The 24,225-nt window shown below is 40.7% G+C and overlaps 1 protein-coding gene across 4 annotated transcripts in view; it reads left to right on the forward strand.

Moving 5' to 3' along the window:
- The first annotated feature begins 2,320 nt into the window (after positions 1-2,320).
- Positions 2,321-24,225, forward strand: part of LOC139121888 (neurotrophin-3-like) — a 43,658-nt gene continuing 21,753 nt past the window's right edge. Inside the window, exons 1-2 of one of the 4 annotated variants that reach the window (XM_070687181.1) lie at positions 2,321-2,555; positions 2,829-3,162. Coding sequence is in view for 1 of the 4 variants with exons in the window: in XM_070687161.1 (XP_070543262.1) it covers positions 23,485-23,500 (16 nt within the window). In the remaining 3 variants the exon portion in view is untranslated. Of the gene's footprint in view, positions 3,163-22,884; positions 23,501-24,225 lie in introns of those variants that run through there. The other 3 variants (XM_070687189.1, XM_070687172.1, XM_070687161.1) reach the window with 3 other exon arrangements.

Below are 24,225 nucleotides of genomic sequence, written 5' to 3' on the forward strand. Positions count from 1 at the left end.
CCCCCCAACTTTTCTCCTTTCTCTGCTCGAACCAGGTTCACTCCTCACGGGACTACATTTCGTCTTCCACGACACTATTAGCAAGTCTCCCCGGATATCTTTATAAGTCACATAACCACGTCCTGCCTTCTGGATGGCAATGGCAGCTCGCCCCCACACTCTAACTCACTGCTGGTCCGCTGATTATTTAAAAAAATCAGTCCATGAATTGGCAATTGCAGAAACCGCTTTCGATCACCCTTTTCGACGTGAACAATCACAATTTTATCGGCCGCATTGTATCATTCTGTGCCTTGACACAGGAAATGACACTTCCTTCACTGCCCTCAGTTCATGTTCCGGTCTTGCGGTCACCAGGCTGCTGTGCTACGCGATTACAATAAGTATGGGGTGAACCATTTGATTTCGAGAATGGGTTGGGAGGAAATTTGTATGGCAGCATTTCTCCGTCGCTGTGACAACATCTTTTTCTCTTGTCGGGCTTGCATTAAATGAGTTTTGCCGTTTGCGGAAGCAATGCAAATCCGCTAGAACATTTTCTTCAAGCAATTACATGATCATATTTTTTTCTCCTCTTCCCCTGTCGACATTCCCAAACCCCCACCCTCAGAAATCAAATGGTTCTCCCCTAGGTACAGTTATATGGAAGTTTAATTTTGCCTCTTTCAAGCTTAATTTCGTGCCTTATACGCGGCGTCTTCATCCGAATTGGTATCTATGATGAGTAGTGATGTCAGTTTGTGCTTGATTTTGCTCGGCCTCAGTCTCCATGTGAGAAGCTTAAGGTAGTATGCGCCTCGAAAGTGAAAGACTAAAACTTTTGCTCAAACTTTCCGAAATGAAACTTCCTACCATTCTCTTACCAAATTAATGGTAAAAAAATCAGGGGTCACCATGCAAAGTTTGGAACTAGCGAAACAAATTATCCAAGATTTTGTGACATTTGAAATTCAAAATGGCCGCCATCCCTATTAGCTCTGTGTTAGCTCTGTGGAGAATATGAAATTTTGGATTTTTGAAAAACTAAGAGGGTAACAGTTTTTCTTTCTCAAAGAACTTTTAAAATGAGCCCCAACAAGTGGTAGATCATAAAAGAATTGTAGAAATTTGAGTCCGAATATCCGTTCCCGAGGCGCCTTGTACCTTAAAGGGAGCGTTGTGTCCACAGTCTGCCCCTCCACCCGCAGAGTGGTTGCGACTGTCAAAGTGCGTTACACAGTACACATACATCCCCAGTACACTTAACATCATCGACAAACTGTACTCTCCTTCAGTATCAAATGCAACAGCGCTGCAGCGCTATACACACACCGCTAATTATGCCATCCACAGAATCAGCGCGTTCTTTCTCCATGGCAACGAATCGGGCCGTGCTTTCACAGAACATTGCTTCAACCGTATCGAATGATTCTCTAGACATGAGAGTAGAGACTCACTCTTGTACACAGTTTGAGGTTTGATTAGTGTTTGAAGTTCGATTTTTCGATAAAGGAAACAGGAGCACTTAGGATATTTTAGGAAAATATTGGTTTTGTTGAGTTGCTCTTTTTAGTTTTGTCGATAAAACATATCGCATGGCAAGACAAAAGTTCGCTCTATGCTATCCTGTGTTCTTCATTGATCGCAGAAAGCCAGTGCACCAAATTAACTATTATTGGTGATATTTCACCGGAAGGAAAGCTATTTTTGTTTCCTTTGTATGTCGGTGTTTCAATAAACTGCCCATCTTCGAACATTGAGCTTAATTGTCAGTTAATCTGATAAAAGGTATTTAATTCGACTAATCCCCTAGTGATTCGTACTTAACTGTTAAATGTCTTTGATTCTATTGCGCTGCCACTAACCCACCTTGTGATTTATGATGGAGGGTAAATTCATTATTACACTCACAAAAACGTCAAAAAATACACGAATGAAGACACTGTTGACTGCGCATGCCCTAGCCAGTGGAAAGTATTACACTTATGGCAGTCTTCTATCAGAATCAAATCACAGTGCAAAACTTCTTATCGCAATTCCTGCAGGAGACAGGTACAAGCTTTCAATTTCGAATCTTGGGACTTTATTCATGCTTTTGAAGATGGTTCTGGGTGTATCGCGAACGTGTGCCGTTGAAAAGTCGAGGTTTGCCGGTTTGAGCAACCTCGCTGACTCGGTGACTTCCTCGCCATGCAGGAACTGTCTATTGTTTTTTTCTTGCTCGCTCTCTCAATGAATAATTGTTGCAGCCGTCTGCATCCTGTGGCCTAAAATCACCGTCGGTGCAATCACCTCTGTTGCTAAGACGGACGAGTTTGACCCGGAAGTCCAATTCCGTTGGGGCGTTACCCCTCGCTACCCTTGACGCACGTGGCTTTAGTGCCCCGTTTTAAACAGCTAAGTACACGTCCGGACAATTCAGTTCAACGCGGGCATGGGACGGACTGCAAGTGCTTTTTAGGACCGAGGATTTGCATGACGGCCGCTCTCTCGGCTGAATTCATCAGCGTTCACGCGAACGAATACCTCAGACCAGAGTACGTTTTGTTTGCTCCCGGTAACTAGGAGGGGAAGAGGTATACAAAAGACAGACAGTGGGTTACTTTCATCACACTGCAGTATCGGGGAGGTTAAAACCACAGTTTCGGTGACAGGTTCATAATTAATCCCTGTGGAAGCAAGTTGCTCTTTTTATTAAGTTGGAATTCAGCGCAGAGTCGACCTTTTACATGCTCCATGTGGTTCTTTCAGAACTGCGGGTAATTTCTTCAGAGGCCGCCGACTTACGCAAGAAATTTCTGACGCCGTGAGTCCATAACGCGAAAATATTTTTTTTCTTCTCTGAAAAGTTTTGTTGGAGGAAAGTAGCCGGTCACAAAACACAGAGAGGCTGGATGTCGTCTAAAGAGATTTTTCCAAGATGTGTGTAGGCGGAATTGGAGAGCCAATGACAGCGATTCTGCCATTGAGCTGAAATGTCGAAGTTGACAAATAACCAAGATATGGGTATTCCACCGATCGCGAGTCAGTTGTACGAGTGAATTGTACAGAGAACACTACAAGTCCGGCGTTGCATCGCTCCAAACGAACAGTGCACGGACGTACCATACGACATAAAAGACAACCTGACAGCCGTCCCGAGAAATCAAGATGATTCTCCTATAGGCGCTCACGATGCAAAAGGTAAGCCCGTTGCATTATTAGCCCTATGCATCAGTAAACACAGAAATATGTTCTCTGACCTTCACCAAGCGCCTAATTCTCTTTTTGACAGGGCTGACAACGTTCGCAAGGATAATATGTGTGTAATGTGGCCGACACAGAGTTAGACCTTGTTGACATGGACCGAGTGCTCTCAACGGGTTTCTGCGGCTCCAGTTTCAACGCATTCTGTCGCTGCGTATGCTTACAGGGGATCGCCGTGCGCTTTCGTATCTATTTTTAATGTCTTGTTTTTGTAGATTGTTTATTCAGCGTTTTAATCCCTGGATATGTGCCTGTTTTTTTCCTAAATATCAACATGGCCGTTTGATGTTCACCATCAAGTGTGTTTTTTACAATAAATATGGATTTCTTAGTAGGCCGCATAATATATTATAACATCGTTCAACTTGGCAAAACTTCAGTTGTGCCCGAGCTAATTCGCTCCTGGCTGCGATTCAACAATCTGAGGGGGATTTGTATAACTTTTATTTGAGTGTCATAAAATAAAATAGTCAATACACCTGGTTGTATGTTTATTCAATTTAGGGCCAGTGAACACATCGACGCTTGGTCCTTTTTGGCGCGTCTATTCAACGCGTCTTCGGAGAGTTGTGATGTTTGCCGTTGTGAGTTGTAGGTAAATAGCTCCTGATAACATAGTGACGTAGTTAGAAGCGTTCCTGTACAGCTCTCAGTGCGCCGTTGTTTGAGACGCAGTGTATATGTGACGATCGATCCCACAAATTCAGAAGAGTCGTGTGTACCGATGATAATGAAATATGCGGTGGCTCAGCGCGGCACAATGCTTCGGTTCCAACCGATTAACCATGTGTAAAGATGCACCACGACACACTATCACTACGAATACCAACACAGACCTCCAAAAACCCACGCCCGGGTATTGTCCCATTGAAGCCTTGTAGTGCAATAAGGGGACCATCCTTCGCCAACTGCACGGCATAGAAAAGTTGCGTCGCGCCATTTACAAGTCAACGGACCGGCACAGTTCTGATTATATTAATTTTCTCTTGAATCACACCCTAGCAGCGAGGTCAACCACAGTGGTTTTTTCCGTGTAGCGAGAAGTTAGCTTTGCGCTCAAGATGCGTCATCGAAGCTTTGGATTTATATTAAATTTTGATCGAATAATTACCGGCGAGTGTTTTCGCAGTAGCTATGGCCCAGGGTTCGTCTCGCTCTTTATTGCTGTCGCATGCCACGCATACTCGGCTTTGTTGCCGTCTTTGATTTTCGCCCAGTTGAACTGACATCCAGAACTTCTTCTGTGTGGTCTCGCGTGACCTAACGTGGTCCGTGTGTTGTCTGTCCTAACCACACGGCTTCTGTGGCCGTGCATTCAATAGTCAATTCAGACAGGCACGGGACAAAATCTACGAGAAATTGACCATTCCAAGGCGCCGGATTTCTGGCCAAACGACAGCAAACATGACACTTGCCTGGAGACCTCGTGTCGTAAACAGATACTAAATGTTATCGTATAATTTGATTGTACAAGAATCTTACTCTAATGCATACTGACGCACGCTCGGCCAGACGTGCCAAAATGCTGGCGTACGCGGCGCTATCTACTTTGACAATAACAAAATATTTACTTTTTAGAGATTTCTGAACTGTTTGAAGATACTCAAATAAAAGTTTAAACGATCAATCAAAATGACTAGAGACCAATAGAAGTGGCTTTTCGCCAATGAATAGTGGTTTACTGTTCCCACTTTGGTAATTTTCGAGTTCTGTAGTATTTCTTCCCAATCATCTTGTTTGTTACACTTTCCTGCCTCTAGCCTGCAGCTAAGCATAACAATAAAACCGACCAAACCGGGAGCCCCAGTATTTCAAAGGGCATAACCATTATTTAACTCAATAGTGAATTTTTAAATTCCGACTGTCCCAGAAAACACCCAACCCTTAGTACGCTTGCGGCATAACACTAAACATCTCCTCAGCTTTTTGCTTCAGTAAAATCAACGACATCTTGTCCAAAATTGCGAGTGCGCAGTCTCTGACACAACTATTCGACCGCGGCAAAGCAGCCAATTGGGATTAGTGCTAAATAGAAATAGAAATAGAACAGGCACTCTGGCAGTGCGGATAAAATTAGATATCGATCATATTCAAATCGATCATACATGTTGGTATTTTGGCGTAAGATAACAACGAAACCCACAAAAAGAGTTATAAAGGTCGCAAATATTTATGTATGCCAATAATAGTTCTTTATCCCCGAAAGCGACACGATTTTACTTGATAAGCTTTCTATAAAATCGTTATCTCTGAAAAATCTCTCATAAGTTTCTTTCGCGACAAAAATGACATTCACGTTTTCCCGCGTTTTGCCGCCTTATCGTCTCCAATGCACTACAAATTTTTCCAACTTTAATATGTTGCCTAAACTGTACACAGCAATGTTATTCAAAGTACGAGTTAGCAAAATCGATTAACGTCGATAAGTAGTTTGCCGTTGGTTGTGTATGCTCTATGTTCTGTTCATCTCACTGTAGTCAGTGTGACCACAAGCCAAACAGGACGCGCTATTCAAATGTGAATACAGGCTTTAACATACAACAACGTAACAAAATAATTACAGCGCTTACATCTTTCGAATCACCATGTATATTCAGTTTTATAATGTTTTCATCTGACACTTGAAATCTCTCATTTCTACGCCAATCATGTTGGAAGAGATCATAGAATGCGTTGCTATCGCGATACCGACCGGGTAAAAGCTCTTCCACATTTGGTTTTCTGAAACCGCGCATGCGCACCTGACGACCTGGTCGCTTTAAGCCAAGTAGTTGTCATTGTAAGTATAGAGATACTAGCTCTGTAAGCAACATGTGATAATAGAATGTTATCTTGATTACAATAAACAATTACCCGAATTGTTTTTCCTGAATTTTGGTCATTCCTGCGAATATACAGTGTTACCACGTACATGTACAGTTATTTGACTTATTGAACCAGTTGAAGTTGAAATCTAAGTTATACCATGTAAGCCGCACAGACGAACAGTCTTGTGCGATGTCTCATGAATATGCAAATACGTATACGAAATTTACAAAGTTAAAACATGATACACATTTAGTGATTGGTTGGATATTCTAGTACAGAACTGTAGACCGCCGTCACATGGTTCCAGTGCCTTACTCGCTCATGCAGTCCAGATTCCGGCTTAGACAGTACAATACACGTTCTATGTAATAACTCTGACCACGCGAAGGATAGTAATTTTGGCTCTTTTTTGAAATACCTGGGACGATGCAAAGTCTGAAGCTTAAAGATTTTGTAGCATATTTCGGACCTTTTGCTCGAAGAAAGTAATATCGAAGTAAAGTCATCAACCAGAATATCAGATATGAGTAAATAGATAGCAAACAAACAAATAAATGAATGAATAAATAAATGAATAAAAATCACTTGACCCATGGAAATAATCACTGCTGAAAAACTGACATACATGACACGGTGATAGGCAGTGGCAGCTATCTTGGCATTTGTGGCAAATTTGAAAAATATGCAATATGTTGATAATAAAAAACAAATCATCAGGCTGTCTTCATAAATCTATAGATTTATCGCACCAGGAATCTGCCGGTGCCACTTTTCATATTTATTTGAACTTCCGCTGCGCATGCGTTGCCGTGGAAAAATCCCCGACCAACGCGGAAGTCTGCATTTTTTAAATTTGTATATCGACTTCGCCCGGTGTCGTTTCAGTCAGGGTTACCTTTGCTGACAGTTTTAGTGTGCAATCCAAATGAATTACAGAAAAACGTCTCGTCGAAGAAGAAAAGGAACGCCCCTTTACGACATTCTCTAAATAAACCACATTCCATTGCCTTCATTTTCCCATTATGTATTTGATCCACTTCAAGCTATATTTCTTCGAGGGTGGATGGAATGTTTCCGATCTGGCTATATATCGTCGTTGAATGCGTGTGGAACTTGTTTACGTAGTCAGTCACGGATTTCATTGAGCTACCCACTTTGCCACTCTTGATATATTGCCCGCCAGCACGAGATTTTCAGTCCCGAGTCTGCCAGTGATCATGTGACTTTTCTGGTCGATCGTCAACATCCTGAACTGGAATGCACGCTGCACAGGAATGCGATGAAAATGTCGTTTGGCAGACCTTTTGGCGCCAAGTTTTGAATGAGGAAAATCAATCAAGATGTGGTGATTGCCGACCTACAGTTCACCAGAAATCGTTGACAAAAGTCGGGAATACAACAATTTGACCGGGATCACCATACGTCTAAATTATCCATTGTCCTCAAAGAAATTCCATCGGCTGGTTTTTTTCCTTTGCTCCCTTGGTCATTTCTATAACCCGTTGTCAAAGGTGAGTATCTGGACCAGAATTTCTAACGCGCAGAGGGAGCGCGATCGTGTAATATATCAGAGTTGCTGTACCCATCGAGGGTGATGCAACCGAGGGGTCTGCTCTACGGCTAAGTTCAACACACAGACTTTCTACATGGCGTATGTACGTGTATGTGTGTGTGTGTATGAGAGAGAGAGAGAGAGAGAGAGAGAGAGAGAGAGAGAGAGAGAGAGAGAGAGAGAGAGAGAGAGAGAGAGAGAGAGAGAGAGATGCACATTTTTTTATACCGCGGTGAATTTTTAATACCGTGGTGGCATACAGTCGCCACAGCCATGAATTTGCCAGTATTGCCCTCAATCTGAACATCGATGTTGAACTTCTATGGATGTGTATAAATCCTAACTTGGTCCGCTCAATTAGCCCTGAGAAAATTGTTTTATAGTTTTTATAGTTAGGCCATGTAAAGAAAATTCTTTGTTTGCCATCCTTGAATTTTTGAAAAACCTACAAGCCAGCCAGCTAGCAAAATATCCAAACACTAAAAAACGCAAGTGCAACATAGATCAATCGCATAAACTTTAACTTTCCATCGGTTTATGGGCCATAAGTATGAAAAATCATCTTGTTACATTTACAATGCAGTGTTTCTGGTGCTTGTATAAGTACAACAAGCATATTTAGAGTGGTGTTAGGTGTCTGTGAGCAACAAAAATTCCATCATAATAAACAATGGCAATAACCCGGCCGGGGGCAATAAACAATAATACCAGTACATAATGTACCACAGTGTGTGATAGTAATCAACTGGCTGTGTTACGAAGATAGTTTGTTTGTAGGTTTATGCACTCGATGGTCATAGACACCAGCAAAATTATTAATTAAAATAACAAGATCTCAATTATGAATACAAAGCATATGAATACAAAGCATATTTGCGAAAAATGCAAAAAGACGCAAATTACATATTACGAGAATGTTTACGAAGTTTTGAAGAAAACTGATTAAGTACATAAACATGAATAATCAAGAGTACATAAATACACATATTTACCTATTTTTTATTGATGGAAATTTATTTATAGTTTCATCATAGACTACCGTGTATAGTGAATCAGATTTACCCATTTCTGTATTTGAAAACAATTATTCACAGTTTCATCATAGACTACCATGTACAGTGAATCAACATTTCGGTGAAATTCCAAAATCCAATTTCTTGCACACACATCCATTTGTAACCACCCTAGTATAATTAAGTACATAAATATGAATAATCAAGAGTACATAAATACACAGATTTACCTATTTTTATTGGAAAAAAATTATCATAGACTACCATGTACAGTGAATCAACATTTCGGTGAAATTCCAAAATCCAATTTCTTGCACACACATCCATTTGTAACCACCCTAGTATAATCAAGTACATTAATATAAATAATCAAGCATACATAAATACACAGATTTATCTATCTTTGTCGATGGAAAAAATATTCATAGTTTCATCATAGACTACCATGTATACAGTAGTGAATCAACTTTTCGGTGAAATTCCAAAATCCAATTTATTGCACACATTCATTTGTAACCACCCTACTATAATCAAGTACATTAATATAATATACATAAATGCACAGATTAACCTATTTTTGTATAGGAAAAACATTTTACTGTGGCGGTGACACTTTACCCGAGCACGTTCGATAGACGCCACTTGCACCGCTGCGATATCACAGCTACGGTCAATTATGGACGAAAGGTATGAGTGACGACTGCCAATATTTACAAACACGAACTCTACATTTTTTTCCTTTAACTTTGCAGGGGATACAAAAATCTACATTTCTGGTCATAACCTTTTGTCTATATTTTTTACCGAATGGTGGCTAAAAGGCAATTGAGCTATCTCTCGAGCTCGCATAATAACTCTGCAGAAGGGTGCACAAAAGCTAGGTCAACGTTCCAAATCATACAATGTATCAAGATTTCCTTGGTGGAGGTACTTTTGCTTTGTTCAGCGCAACTTTGTATCCTTTTTGCTTCCTAAAATATCTCAAAATCCGACGGCGACGATAAAAACAGCGTTGGAATGTTTCAAGTTGTATTATTATATTGAACATCGAGTCTGCGGCGAAGCGAGCGTTAAAAATCGCTCTCGGAAAAGGTGTACGTGAAAAGTGGCCGTTTCACGTAGAAAACGACTGCCCGACGAGAACGTGTGACATCATCAGAACACGATAAGAGGCTGAGCGCGAAGAAAGTGATGACGTATCCATTCATATCTAGACATATTAAATTCCTCACATCATATCTATCCTGATCAGTGTGCGAAACTCACGCAAAATCTCTAGTGGCCAAGCGGGCCAGCAACTTTAAAAATCATTGGCCCTGAAGGAAATAAAGTGGTCCGTTCATCTGGTCAATCCAAATATAATTCAGATTTTTTTACCCGCGCTCAGTATAGGGGCTTAGAACATTTGATTGGAAAAATAATAAGACACCACTTCAACATCCTAGCATCAAACTGTTTTTGTACCTTTTAATTCTTTTAAAGGAAAGCAAATGAAGATGACTATCAAAACCAAAAGTTTGGGCAACTGGTCTCAGTGCTAAAAAATATGAACTCAGCGAAAGATTAAAAACACATAAAACGTTTTATTTCTTAAAACAGCCTTTCACAACAAATATTTCTAACATCGAAAAAACGAGCACAAGCTTAGGTTTGAAATATGTGCAAACACGGAAAGCTTAGATTTGCTCCAAGTCTTTGGTCATATTAAATATCAAACCAGAATAAATTGAAGGACTAAACTAAAACAATTTCACGGACTTCCACCAACTTGAAAACTTTGCGGGAAATCAACTTGTGAAACAGTCGATCGATCTTACTGTACACTGCAGTCCGCTACATCATGAGGTGTAGATGTACACATAAAGCGGCTGATGTACCCCTTTACGATAGGTAGTCTGATTTATATTGAAACGATCATACGACATTCGCGTTTTTGCGACATTTAAGTAAACCGCTGCGTGATGGCACTCTGAATGTGTCATTGCGGACAAAGGAAGGGCACAAGGCGCCGTATTTTCGAGCAGACGATCTGTGTTTGATTTTCAGATTTCGTCCAAAAACCTACCAGCACGCGGACGGCAAACAAAGAATTTATTTTACGCCGCTTTACTGTGAACAACTTACTTGACCATTGGCACTAGAAGTAGACAAGTTGAATTAGTGTCAGTGCGTCCTCAACTTTGGTTGGACACATATCCCTCCGCTCAGGGTTCTTTCTAATCGTCACGGGGTTGGACTTCAGAATACCGCTTTCCTGTCGTTTTTGAAAGTGAACAGAAAAATATCCTGACAAATTACACAATCTCGTTTCTGTAACCTATTTCTGTTTTTAGCTATTGCTATTCGCTGAAATATTACTTAACTATGATATGTGTACTGTATCGCCTTTTTATTGCAGGTAGAGAAATGAATAGAGTGCTTATTCCAGCCAAGTTCAGTAAACCCAACTTATCAATTAATTTCATCTTGTCCATTTGTTTCAATTCGCCCATTCACGCCATAGAGGAGACTTACAAATTTCGTTTCTCGCGTTTCAACCATAGACTTCAACCCTGTGTGACACACACATACAAGTGTGCAGACAGAGGCATGTTACAGTACCTCTTTCTGTTTCCAGGCAACATCAAGTGTACAAAGTTTTGGAACCCTCAAGTGCAAGGGTTAAGATGACGTCATGTGCTCTGAAAATTGCGCTGCAAATACGTGTTATCCACAGCGCGATTTTTTCTCCTGCGTAACGTAGTTTTTATGGCATACAAAAGTGTCGGCTCATCCACATGTGCTGTCTCTAATGAGTGCATCCCAGTCATTGGAGCTCTGCACACGCATAATTAGACCATTGGCGTAGTTGATTTTGACACCTCGCGAACGTTACACGCCGTATCCTTTAATAAATCTTCAATGTCAAGAAAGCTACTTCTTCAGAGTCAGCTATGTGGACCTTTTAAAGTCAACACTATTTGGAGCAAATTTATTTCAAGTCCTCGGTCGGTATTTGCTGTACCTCCTTCAAGTTCAATGTATTTACTTCTTTATCTGATCGTCTGATAATTATGTTGAAAGTATATTTAACTTTTCCTCGTGATTGTTTTTCAAGTGGTAGAACAAAAATTCCTGAAATTCTTTGCTCTATGAGCATTTTTCTATTTTAATTGCAATATGCACTGTTTACATGTCTTCCTGAATGTCAATGCTTGTGTCTGTCTGTCTGTCTGTCTGTCTGTATGTATGTATGTATGTATGTATGTATGTATGTATGTATGTATGTATGTATGTATGTATGTATGTATGTATGTATGTATGTATGTATGTATGTATGTATGTATGTATGTATGTATGTATGTATGTATGTATGTATGTACGTACGTATATGTGTGTGTATGTATGTATGTATGTATGTATGTATGTATGTATGTATGTATGTATGTATGTATGTATGTATGTATGTATGTATGTATGTATGTATGTATGTATGTAAGAGTGGATGTTTAGGTATGTAGACGGATCTATAAATGTCTGTATAATGTTCCTCGTACTGTACACGATAGCACTGTATATGTTTCGGATAATGGCCTTCCTGTCCGTAAGCCCCCCAGCCACTTAATACCCATCTGTTTTATTATATGTCTACCCATCTCTCTGTCACTTTAAGTCGATATAGCAGATTATTAAGTCTGTACCGCCATTGTAATTTAGCAATAAACTGCCCACTTCCCACGCAAACAGATCCCCGTCGTACGCTACTAACAGTCTCGTAAATCATATTTTCTGCTCACATGCGACATTGTGTACGTAAGCAATTAGATTTTTCAATTTCCTTGTTAAAGGGTGGCTCTCCAGAGAGCGACCGAGGCTGCGATCTCTCGCCGCTGCTGAATTCTATATCAATGCTATCACACTGTAGGTTTGTAAGTAGTTTACCACAAATTCAATTTACTGCTCTACCGTACAGCTCTTATTATTGCGCGCGCCTTCAAAACTCGCACAATGTAACATAGTCATGGGGGAAACAACCCGATGTAGCATTTCTCCGGACGAGTAATTCGTCTGACAGCGTTGGAAAATAATTTATGCGGAGAACTTTACTGCAGTTTGGGGATTTATTTTCGCACAGGGGTCAAGCCGCGGAAAAATAACTCTCTAGATCTAACTTTGTCAGTATTCATCAGGCTAAACAGTTCTGTTCTCTCAGACTGAACTGTGAGTCAGAGAAAAAAGTAATGTATCTATTAAACACATATTAATAAAATGTTGGATTCCAATGGTAACTATTTTTCAGATGTGACAAAAAGATTTTGCAGAACGGAAATCCCAGATGGGTGGTACTTTCAAACGAGTCGGCCCGGTGATATGACAAGCCGAGCGGTCGGCGAGTTCAATGTTTTACGGTGGGTCACCAGACATTCTGAATGCGAACAAGAAAGTTTAAGCGGGAAACTATCATCAAATTAAAGTTGAGGGATCCCAAGACAATACTACCGTGTACGGTCGGTGGCCATTTTGGATTCATTTACGTCACAGAAACCGTAATTGTCACGATCTCTCCACTTTCTAGAAATATTTTCCCCCAACACACGAATTCCAACAAATTCGGCCGATTAAATCGTTTATTGCAAATTCCGCTTCTACAGAAAAAATGACGTTAGCAGCCAGCGGTTGAAGCATAGACCAGGGAAATGAAAAATAAACACGTCTGAACGGTTAGGGTACTCGCTTCAACAATCGAGAGCAAGGACACTGGATCTTCTTTCCTCGTTTTATAAAACCTAATCGAGGGAAATTTATGAAACCCTTCCTTGAGAGATAGGAAGACTTTTCGTTCAATTATACGCTTACTCGCCGATTTGATTACTTGATCCCATAACCAGAGATGAATTTGTATGGTTGCTCCATAGATTAAAACCAGTCAGTCGTCAGATCACACTAATCCGTATTTGATATGTCCATTAATTTCGCTGAGTGGAAGAGACGGTTGCCGGGCAGATTTGTACATCTTCAATTTTACCCCCGGTTAAATAATTTCGAAATAAGTGCTTTAATTCAGCTTAGCACGGTCTTTTTAAGTGATGTCGCGCCTACTTGGTCTTCACCTGACCGAGATAAAAGTATTAGAAAGTTTTCACTGTCCTAACTTTGTGATGTTCTCACAACAGACCAATACTTAAGCTCCGTTTGTCGTGCCTAGCAGTCTAATTTCAGCCCCTGTACTCATAACTGTAGCTCTTTTCTTATGGTAACATTTCGAACGACTTGTGTTGTTGCTGAATATTAAAGTGTATTTTTATGAGTAGTCGAGTTCGCAAACAGCATATTAATTAAGACCAACGTCTATATTGTACCTCGCTTCTCCCATGATGCATGATCGTGTATATACGTGGAGTGTGCATGTCCAAAAGTTGACACGGATCTTTGGGCAAATTTCAAAACAAATAAAAGGAATTTAAAAACAAATTTAAAATAGATATCTGTCACTGTTCACAAATATGTAAAGACGAAATGAAATTTAAATATTTTAAAGCTGGAGTCGGGATTAAAAACCTTTACAAACACATTGCGAACAAAGCTTACACTCTTCAAAATCAACAGGTGCGTTGTCTAAGTCATTGTGTTTTAGTTGTTAAAATTCATTGTCATTTAAGTTTGTGTTATTTGTGTATTTTTGTTGTCTAAGAGACTGTAAACGGTGACCTAAAATTCACAGATAAGTAAACACTGACATACACAGTCATTGTCGACAAAGTAAATACCTTACACCCATTAATCTATTTTGGGTTTCGCCCATTTAGCTTTTGCTGAGTCATCACCGTAAAACTGTGATTAAACATGGGAGAAATGTAAAAAAAGACTTCTCTACAGGTACATTGCACTCTGACTAATGGAAATACACGCGTTATCCCCTTAATATGCTATCCCCTATGTTTCACTGATGAACGAATCCGCAAAAGTTAAACAAGCTGAAACCTATGTACATGAGCGGGTGTTAAATACTGAACAGTCAACGAGCGTGCATTGCCACTATAGATAATTATACACAGACAATACGCACATGAGATAGTACATCAAACGTGACATCTCGATAGGGACTTTCACACACAATATTGTAACGCCTGGAATACACTTAAATATCAACTCACAGCCTTGAATCTTTCTAATGACTCTTGCCTCTAGAGCGACCTCCATCAAATCACAGGTGAAGTTTAATGGACCTGGCAGGGGTTAAGTTCATTAAACTTCACCTCTGATTTGATGAAGGTCGCTTTAGAGGGCCCCCTGCCTTATTTCATTGTTTTAGTCTTCTAGAAACAAGTACACTTTATGCTAATTTCTTCGAAGTATGTCGAAATACAAAATATTAATCTTGCCATTCTAACATATTTGTACAATGTGCTTCGTGTTAATGTAACGAAGTGAATTCTGTGTCCTGACTAACATATGACAGATGTCGACAATTTGCATTCGACGCTATCCACATACCAGCTGCGTTGACGAGTTTAAAACTCATAATTTCGACATGATTTACAGAATGGAAAACAAAAAATCATTGTCCTAACAGAACAAAATACTGGCATTTTATTAAAAGTTTAAATAATATAGCTGAGAGCTTTAACGAATATCTCTGTCCTTATATCGTGTCTTATTTACACGGGCGGCCGTAACAAGTGACTAGTCCGCCAAACTTCCACAATTAAATTCACCTATAGAAGTAAAACAGGTCATCTCACAGGACGCCACACAAAACAACAATGTAGCGAGATCTTTACAGAGTGCTTGAATATTCGTCATTGACAATGAATCTTTATCCTTATTGTTCAGATTTTCGGATGAGACAATGTTCAACTTTGCATAAATGGATATTATAGAACAATATTAACTTAAAGGTATAATTCCCCTCAGACACAGATATTTGGACTCTCGATTTTTTGCAATTCTTTTCTGTCTACCGCTTAGTTTTGTGAAAATCAAAAGTTTTATTTTTCGCCATAGAGTTAACACCAGGATTGCGGCCATTTTGAATTTGAAATGTCGGTAAATGCTAGATAATTTGTTTCTCTTGTACCAAACTTTTTTCTGTGACCCTTGATCTATATTCCCGCCTTGTCAAGAGAATAGTTAAAAGTTTCGATGAGGAAAGTTTGACCAGAAGTTTGATTTTTTTTCAATTTCGAGGCGCGAACTGCCTAAAAGAGTGCCAGACGAAAGAGTAGAGTGCGACTGTTTCTTAACAGTTCCCTCGTTTTAATAACCACTGTTGACCTGAAAGATTTGCTCACCGTACTCTTCCCTCTCTCATCCAGACGGCGCTTTACCGAACTACGTCATCCGAAATCTACTCCGTTTGTCATGTTCAGATGCACGCACCGCGGCGGTTTATCGTTGGCCGCAATCATAAAGTATTTCTAATGGGTGGCAAAACGCTTGCTGTTATGAAGGATAAATGTTATCTCAGGCCACGGTAACTCCAGTAACATTTTTACAGTGTTTACTTAAGATGCAACATGGTCATTATGAGGTGGTGTTATTGGCGCGCTTGGAAGCAAATTGATGTCGTTTGCGACGTGACCATTTCTATAAATGGTTTATCTGGTATCAGTAGCTATTGAAGCGATCTCTCTACTCCCGATTATGGCCCTGTTTTCGAAGTGTGCGATAAGTTCAGTAAATACGTTAAACTTTACCCTCTCAGTGAAATCGATTATTCCAATTTAATACGAATTTATCAGCCCATGAAGCCTTATCGTCATGCTGCGACATAAAGCAAAAAATGCCTCTTGACATTTCCCGCGTTGTTGATGCTCTATGGGTCAATGAAGTCTGCCAGCCATTTGTCTTTAAAGTCTGAGATGCACAGCGATAATCTAACTCAAGATTAAATACATCAGATAAAGGGACTCTCCACGCAGAACGCGGGATTTTGCGACAGCAATAAAGTATAGTTTGCGAGATCGAGCTGGAAGACGAATGCGCGTAAGGTACTTCAAAGTCTCGCGAGAGTCAAACCTGATATTCACGTATTTATTTTCGACCTCAAGGGGGTATCGTGCAGCTATTTGGCGTTACGGTTGATCATTCGCGTTCCGAAACGCCCGAGATAATGATGGTTCGCTGCACATAAAGAGCGCAACGCGTGGTACTATGGTTAAAATTTACTGCTTTGAAAGGCGGGGAGTGTGTACACTGCATTGGAATGCTCGTGTACGAATTTTCTCACCTGAATGGTTCTGTGTGTTCTCTGATGGGCAAGCTTTTTGGCCAAATGAGAACAGCAGCATCGACCGGCACAGATTAGCCAGCCTCCCGACGCTAGTCTACAAGTATGCTACACCTATCGTGTTCGAATTCACGCCATAGCAAGACTTCTTATAGAAAACTGCCAGTCGAAGAAGCATAAAAGGTTATTGCACCCGCGCACAGATTTTATAGGTAATGCTTCGTGCAATATCAGAGCCATAACTAGGTACTTCAGCAATGTGCAGGAGGGTTCGAATAGCACTGCCAATTCGGGCGGTTCAGAGTTCACACCCATGGTTGTATGTCGACACCTATTCTCTCACGTGTTTTCGACACGGGCTGTATCATTAACAGGGCGTTTCTCATCACGGTTGACTGCATGTTGACTGCGTATTTAACTACTCCGTATTATGTTGCCGGCCCATACTACACTAGTCTTGTACAGCGAGCGGCGTTCTTGACCCCATGCACGGGATTCAAGTACACTGCTGAAAGACAATATTTGTACTATACAGCAATGAGATCGTTAAGCAATATTTCCACAATAAATCAATATCGCATGGCATAAGAATCCTAAATGACAACATTGAGCAGCTACTGTACACAACAACAATTCTCGATGGACGTGTTTCTCTAGATTGCGAGGCTGCTGTTTCTATGAAGACTTATGACGGTACACCTTCGAATTTTCACAACCCGCGGGTCGAAACGACAGCCGAATTCAGTGTATTGGTGCACCGTCGATAGCCAATGACAGGGCATCGTATAACTTCCAACTGAGTCTTAATCGTTTTACTATGAAGGGGATAGACCTCAACAAACGTGGCTTAAACAAGCAGGCATAGTACATATTTTAAGAATCTGTTTGTAGAAGCCGACTTACCACAGTGTTATTAGTTGGTCGTTCTCAATACAACTATACGTCACGAACAACTCTGTATGCACAATACTATATACGTACTGTATATATTACGTATAGAGAAAAGAACATTGTCATATAGACACACAGACGCACACGTATATACCAACCTACCAACTTGCATTATGTAATCATACATACAGACATACATGTATACAGACATATATGCACATACATACATACATACATACATACATACATACATACATACATACATACATACATACATACATACATACATACATACATACATACATACATACATACATACATACATACATACATACATACATACATACATACATACATACATACATGCATGCATGCATGCATGCATGCATGCATGCTTACATACATACATACATACATACATACATACATACATACATACATACATACATACATACATACATACATACATACATACATACATACATACATACATACATACATACATACATACATACATACATACATACATACATACATACATACATACATACATACATACATACATACATACATACATACATACATACATACATACATACATACATACATACATACATACATACATACATACATACATACATACATACATACATACATATAAAACTGATTTCAACTTGCATTTTACAATCTTGTATAACCTCTATTATTATGAAAGCATACATTATAATTCTTCTACGCCGACTTTTGGTATGTACGACATTCTGCCTGACATCATAAACTTGAATGCATATGAAGAAACTGGCAGCCTGACAAAGTCTTGTTTATGTTGGCAAACGTGTGTAATTCAGCGTGCGGTTTCAGTGAATTCTTGGGATGGCTCATATTGCAGTTCGGGGCGTTGTAGGGATAGTTTATGCGGGATGGTGGCATCTCGGGCATTACTTGCAATAATTATCAACAGCGAAACTTTGGTTGAAGGTTTCATCATGCCTTCCCTGGGGATAGAATTATTGAAGCCATGTCCTCGATAGCAACAGATTTGTCCGTCGTCAAACTGCTATTTGACAAAAGTAACGCGCCCGCGCCAAATTATTGTATGCAGAGCGTCGATGTTGATTTTTGAGTTAACTCAATTTATACGCCAGTCGCGGTACTTTGAACTACCAGTAATTCTCATTTTGGTGTTTTCCTCAATTTTTCGCATAGATGTAGTAGTTTCGTACAGATGTAGTAATTTTGTGGTTGATTTGTACGAGGATGGTGATTTTGTATGTAAATATCGACAATTTTAGGTCTAAAATAGAGGAAGCCATCATGGTTCCACAATCTGAAAATTGTTAAGGTATGGTACTAGAGTCATGTAACGGTACGCTCTCTGTTTTGTCCTACGATGATTGTCGACAGGGAAAACTTCAAGACTGCTCCGATGGTGGGCGTTCCAAAACGCAAGGCCTGAGCGATGCCGACGTGTTTTTTGATCGTTTCAGCAGATGCAGTCGCTAACCCATTGGCAAGAAATGCGTTTATGATGCTCAGAAAGCTCGGTGATTTGACTGGCTATTGCTATGTATCCATGGTTTCATGAATATCCAACCGCGGGCGCTTGTTCAGGTCGGCAACGCGGCAGACAGGTCGAGCGTTCGTTCGTGACTGTCAGTGTGATGTCTCCCATACTGACGTCTTTCTTCTCAATTCTTTGCAAACCACACCGGAGCACTCCAAAATGTGATGTGGCATCACAGAGGGGCCCTTACATATACATTTCCATAATCCTTGACTTCAGCCTAGCCCAGTACCGAAACCATGTCGGTATGAGGCGAGCTCTTGGAATGCTCATAGCTTTACAACGCAAATAGTGCCATTCCACCCACGCATTTCAAAAAAATCCGTGGCGGTACGTCCACAGACGAAATTAGCGTTCTAAATTTTGGAACAACGCCCGAAAAATTTGGTCGTAGGATATTACTGACCATCTTCGGCTACCAAGGTCTCTTGTCCGGGCAGTTGGATGCTCCCCGAAATCAGAAGTAACGAACACAGTCTTCACCATCAAGCTGACGGACTGGTGTTTAAACACTCGGGCAACGCTTTGGGTAATGATAATGCTTTTGGCCCTAGTTGTCGCCATACATTGCTTTCTGTCTGGCTAAAAACCAGTTTTAAAGATACCCATGGAACACATTCATTGAAAGCACGATAAAGATGATAAGAGCGAGTTACAAAGGTAAAAAAGATGAAAAACAAAGATAAAATTGAATAAGGTTATTTCACAATAGGAGCTACGTACTATTTGGTAGGAAAGCAAATCTCAGTTCGAACTGTCACCCATGAATGTAAAAATAACTGAAAACAGTTGCAAAAAATGGAACCTACAATACTGTTTAAATTACTAGCTCATATGGGGAGGCCATTATTCACACGACCTTGCATTGCACATTAATTTTAAGAATATGTATGTTGTATAGTCTGTATGAAATATGAGAAATCTCCTTAAAACATGCGCAAGTATAAATTATATTCAAGTTTCGCAAAATTAGTCCAGTATGGTAATGCCAGAACAAAGACGCTCGAGGAAAACATTTCTTTTGATAAGTACAGCAATAACCTGTCTGAATTCCTTTAAAGGGACATTAGCTGTAACTTTTGACTATTTTTTCACTACTCTGTTTCAATGTATCAACTACAGAATTTTACTATAATCTAATCATCATGACCAATGCCCGGTGTCCTGCTTTCCAACACAGCCTGTGTATTGTTATTGTTGATAAATGTATTCTAGTCCGGACCTGAATACAAAATTTAAACAATAACAATGCAGATTATACTCATATAGGGTATATTTATGAGCTAAATATTAGGAATTTCTCCATGGTTCAGGGATTCAAACCAGAAACTGCAGATGATACACAGAGCAAACAAATAAAAAAATGACCAAAGTTACAGCTAATGGATCCTTTAATAATTTTTGAGAAATGCAGAAATGTGATACATTAAGGTTGTACACGCCTCAAAATTGCAAGATTTGAACTTTTGCTCAATCTTTTCCGTAAGGGAACCTTAAACCATTGCCTTCGAAATCAAGAATAAAAATCGAGGGTCATTGTGGAAATTTTGGTGTTAGAGAATAAATTAACCCGTATTTACCAACACTTTGAGATTCAAAATGGCCGCCATCCCTGTGTTAACTCTGAGTGTGAAACTTTTACTCCATGAACTTCAAAATGAGTTCCCACAAATGGTAGACTAAAAGGTATTGTATACGTGTAATATTTTGAGTGCGCCATATCTGTCCCCTTCCTTGAGGCACATTCTACCTAAAACAGTTTCAAACATGTTCAAACAAAATCGCACTATCAGGGGAAAGTTTGGCGGGAAGGACTTGTGGGATTTTGACCCGACTTCAAGTATTGCTGTTGATATCGCGCAATGGAGGTCGCCAACTTTTGAAAGTAGCTTCTGAGCAAAGACTGGGACAAACAACACTCTGAGAAGTACATGGGCTAAGAATACCTACAGAGAAGACCATCCGGAAAAGTTGACTAAACTACAAATCAATCTGAGTGACAGGGTGACCTTAACAAATTGTTTGATAAACCGGGCAGAACAATTAATCAATGTCACGGCGTCAACTATTCCATTCTGACAACTTGCAAAGAGATACAGACAAATTAGCGGGCACGGGAATTGAAAGACGCGTATACAGTAGGACGGCGTAACGTGGCCAGCGACAACGTAACGATGGGAAGCATCCGATCAAGCCCGCTATTCGCACGGTCGTAAATATTCGGGTGTCGTCGAGCCGCTGTTAATGACATTTGATTGATGTGAAAAGGCAACATAAAAATAAACAAATCGGACGAATGTCCGATGAAAAGACCATTCATGTCATCGACTTCATTAGCGCGAAAGACGAGGCGCCAAAATCGCTGGACGCTGTCTCGCGTAAGATCCATCCCATCACGTTTAAGTGGCCGGCGGAAGAAGTACGTCGGCTCTGTGAACGATAGTGCAGATATCATTCGGCCGGATAATTACATAGCGCAGGTCTCCACGGGCAAACTCGTCATTAGTCCATGTCCTTAGCAGTGTGCGATGGCTGTTCTATCAGGCCTAACGCGTTTTGCCCGGGTATCACTTGACAAACAGTTTGTCAAATCTACCAACAAACAAGCTAGTTACCGACCTCTGAGGTTACAACATGGGAGCATATTTATTTACACCGTGTAAGCGCACGCACAACAAGCGGCTATTTTTTCCCTTTCCGCCCAGAAGTTCCGTCCTTTGACCCAAATAGTTGTCTGTTCTGCAGAAAACTGGAAATACTTTATGCATAATATGGTGACACCGAAAATTTATCTGTTACTCAGACCGAAGGATTTCACAGCACAATATATCATCTCACACAGGAAGTAACGGTCCGCTGACATATTTAGGAAAACATTTTTCTACATAAGCGAGAACACGTGCGAGCCGAGGTGTGGTATGCCACGGACATAGCATCCCGGGTTAGCCGATAGAAAGATCGCTTCATAATATCGCATATTACTCATCTAAATACCATGAGACGGAAGTTGATTCAACGCCGGTACGATGAGAAAATGTCCAGGATAAGCGGACATATTTTTACGTTTTGTTGGCCATGCGTGTGTGATTTCGATTGGTACAGAGAGAGAGAGAGAGAGAGAGAGAGAGAGAGAGAGAGAGAGAGAGAGAGAGAGAGAGAGAGAGAGAGAGAGAGAGAGAGAGAGAGAGAGAGGGGGAGGGAGGGGGAGGGAGGGGGGGGGGAGGGATACTCTTTAACAAAATATAACGCCACTGTCAAGTCTTATAAAATAAGTCAGTTTTGAAGGTCATCTTGACATTAATTAGATAAATATCCGAAGGGGTGTTTGATGAATCTTTGTGGTTTCCTACAATGATTGAATCAAACCTGTTGCTTTATTTGCTGTGGACGGATATGCCTTCATGGTCGAACATTAAAAAATTCCACCTTCTTTTGACCGGAAATTAATATAACTAGGGAAGTGTTGCGCGCCAACTTGGGGGATACATTTTTGCAATGCGTTGGTTTATCGATTAAACAAGATATTTGATGGTTATAGGCTAATTTTCACATCGTCGCCGTCTGGCCAACTTAACGTGATCGTTGGCTAATCACCGAGCACTCCCCTCAGTGTGCCTAAAATCGCACGCATAGCAAATCAAACGGCTCAAGAACGCAGGCGTAAACGGCACCTATCCTTGATTCGTCCTGTCGGTAGGCGGTTAACATGATGAGCTTTTGAGGGACTTTGGAATGTGGCTTTATGTGCTGTCGGCTGAGAGAAGGAAGAGGCTGCTAAAACTCCCCTATAAACCGTGTGAGTGACTCCTGCGAGGGAAGGCTTTCCAACATTCTCCTGCCATTTGGAAGATATTATCACGGCCAAACCCCACCGGCCCAAAACCCTGTGTTCCCGCGCTTTTCCCCGTCACGGTGCAGACGATTTCCTTCGCACTTTCCCTCGGGGGTTTAATCCCACAGGTCGAAAATCTTCTACTCCTGTGCACAGAAGCGTTGGAAACAAAGTACGCCCTCCAGACCTCGTCAGGTTATTGACACCGTCCGTATCGTTGGAATCTACCGTAGGGCTTGTATTATTGGACCCGCATTATCTCCCGCTGGGCAACGAATGTTTTGACGGGAAACCCCTCTCTAGCGAAGAAGCGAACCCATGTGACGCTATCAGTGTAGAGCTGAAGTTTCCACAAACTTTAATCAACGTGTGGACTGTTGCGAAACCACGATGGGTACGGTTATCGGTACGTAGCTTGCAGTAGTTTTTACCGCATGTAAGAGACCCTTAAAATTGTATAACTTGTTTATCAAAAAGCATAACAAAGTCGACAATCCTTTCGTTTTAACTCATTTCCCATCGTTTAAGATCCACCGATAATGGGGCTGTGATACAACGCAGGGGACCATGCTGGTACAACATTGGTCATCGCATAACATCATTAAAGTTAAAAATGTCCGGCTAAGGGCAGGATATGCTTATTCAAACTTTCGGTACATGATAAGCGCAACACCAACTATTATTATCAATATTTGCCACCAAGCGCACTGAATATCACTTTACATTGTAATTTTTGATCATTTCGAAAATAGTGAGGGCATTATATCAACGGGGACAAACCGTTGCATCGATATAGACACCCAGCAGGGGTACGGCAAAGGAGTCGGTCACCCCAGATCATCACGCATCCATGGGGAATGCCGTACTGTTTGCGAAGCATGTAAACAGAAACGTTTTAAAAGGTCCACTTTTAGCAAGATAGGCGATGGATTACTTCTCAATTTCAGAGCGCTGAAATAGTTCTGATTTCTACACGTGTTAGTCATCCCCGGAATAACGGTATATGATCTGAGTATGGGCGACCGAACCACTTTAGCCGTCATCCACTGGGCGGATTGTGGCCAGGCAAACGCAGAGCGTATGGCTTTCCATTACACGGTCATGGTATGCAAATGATTACCAATTACACGC

The sequence above is a fragment of the Ptychodera flava genome, chromosome 2, assembly GCF_041260155.1.
Source record: "Ptychodera flava strain L36383 chromosome 2, AS_Pfla_20210202, whole genome shotgun sequence".
NCBI lineage: Eukaryota > Metazoa > Hemichordata > Enteropneusta > Ptychoderidae > Ptychodera > Ptychodera flava.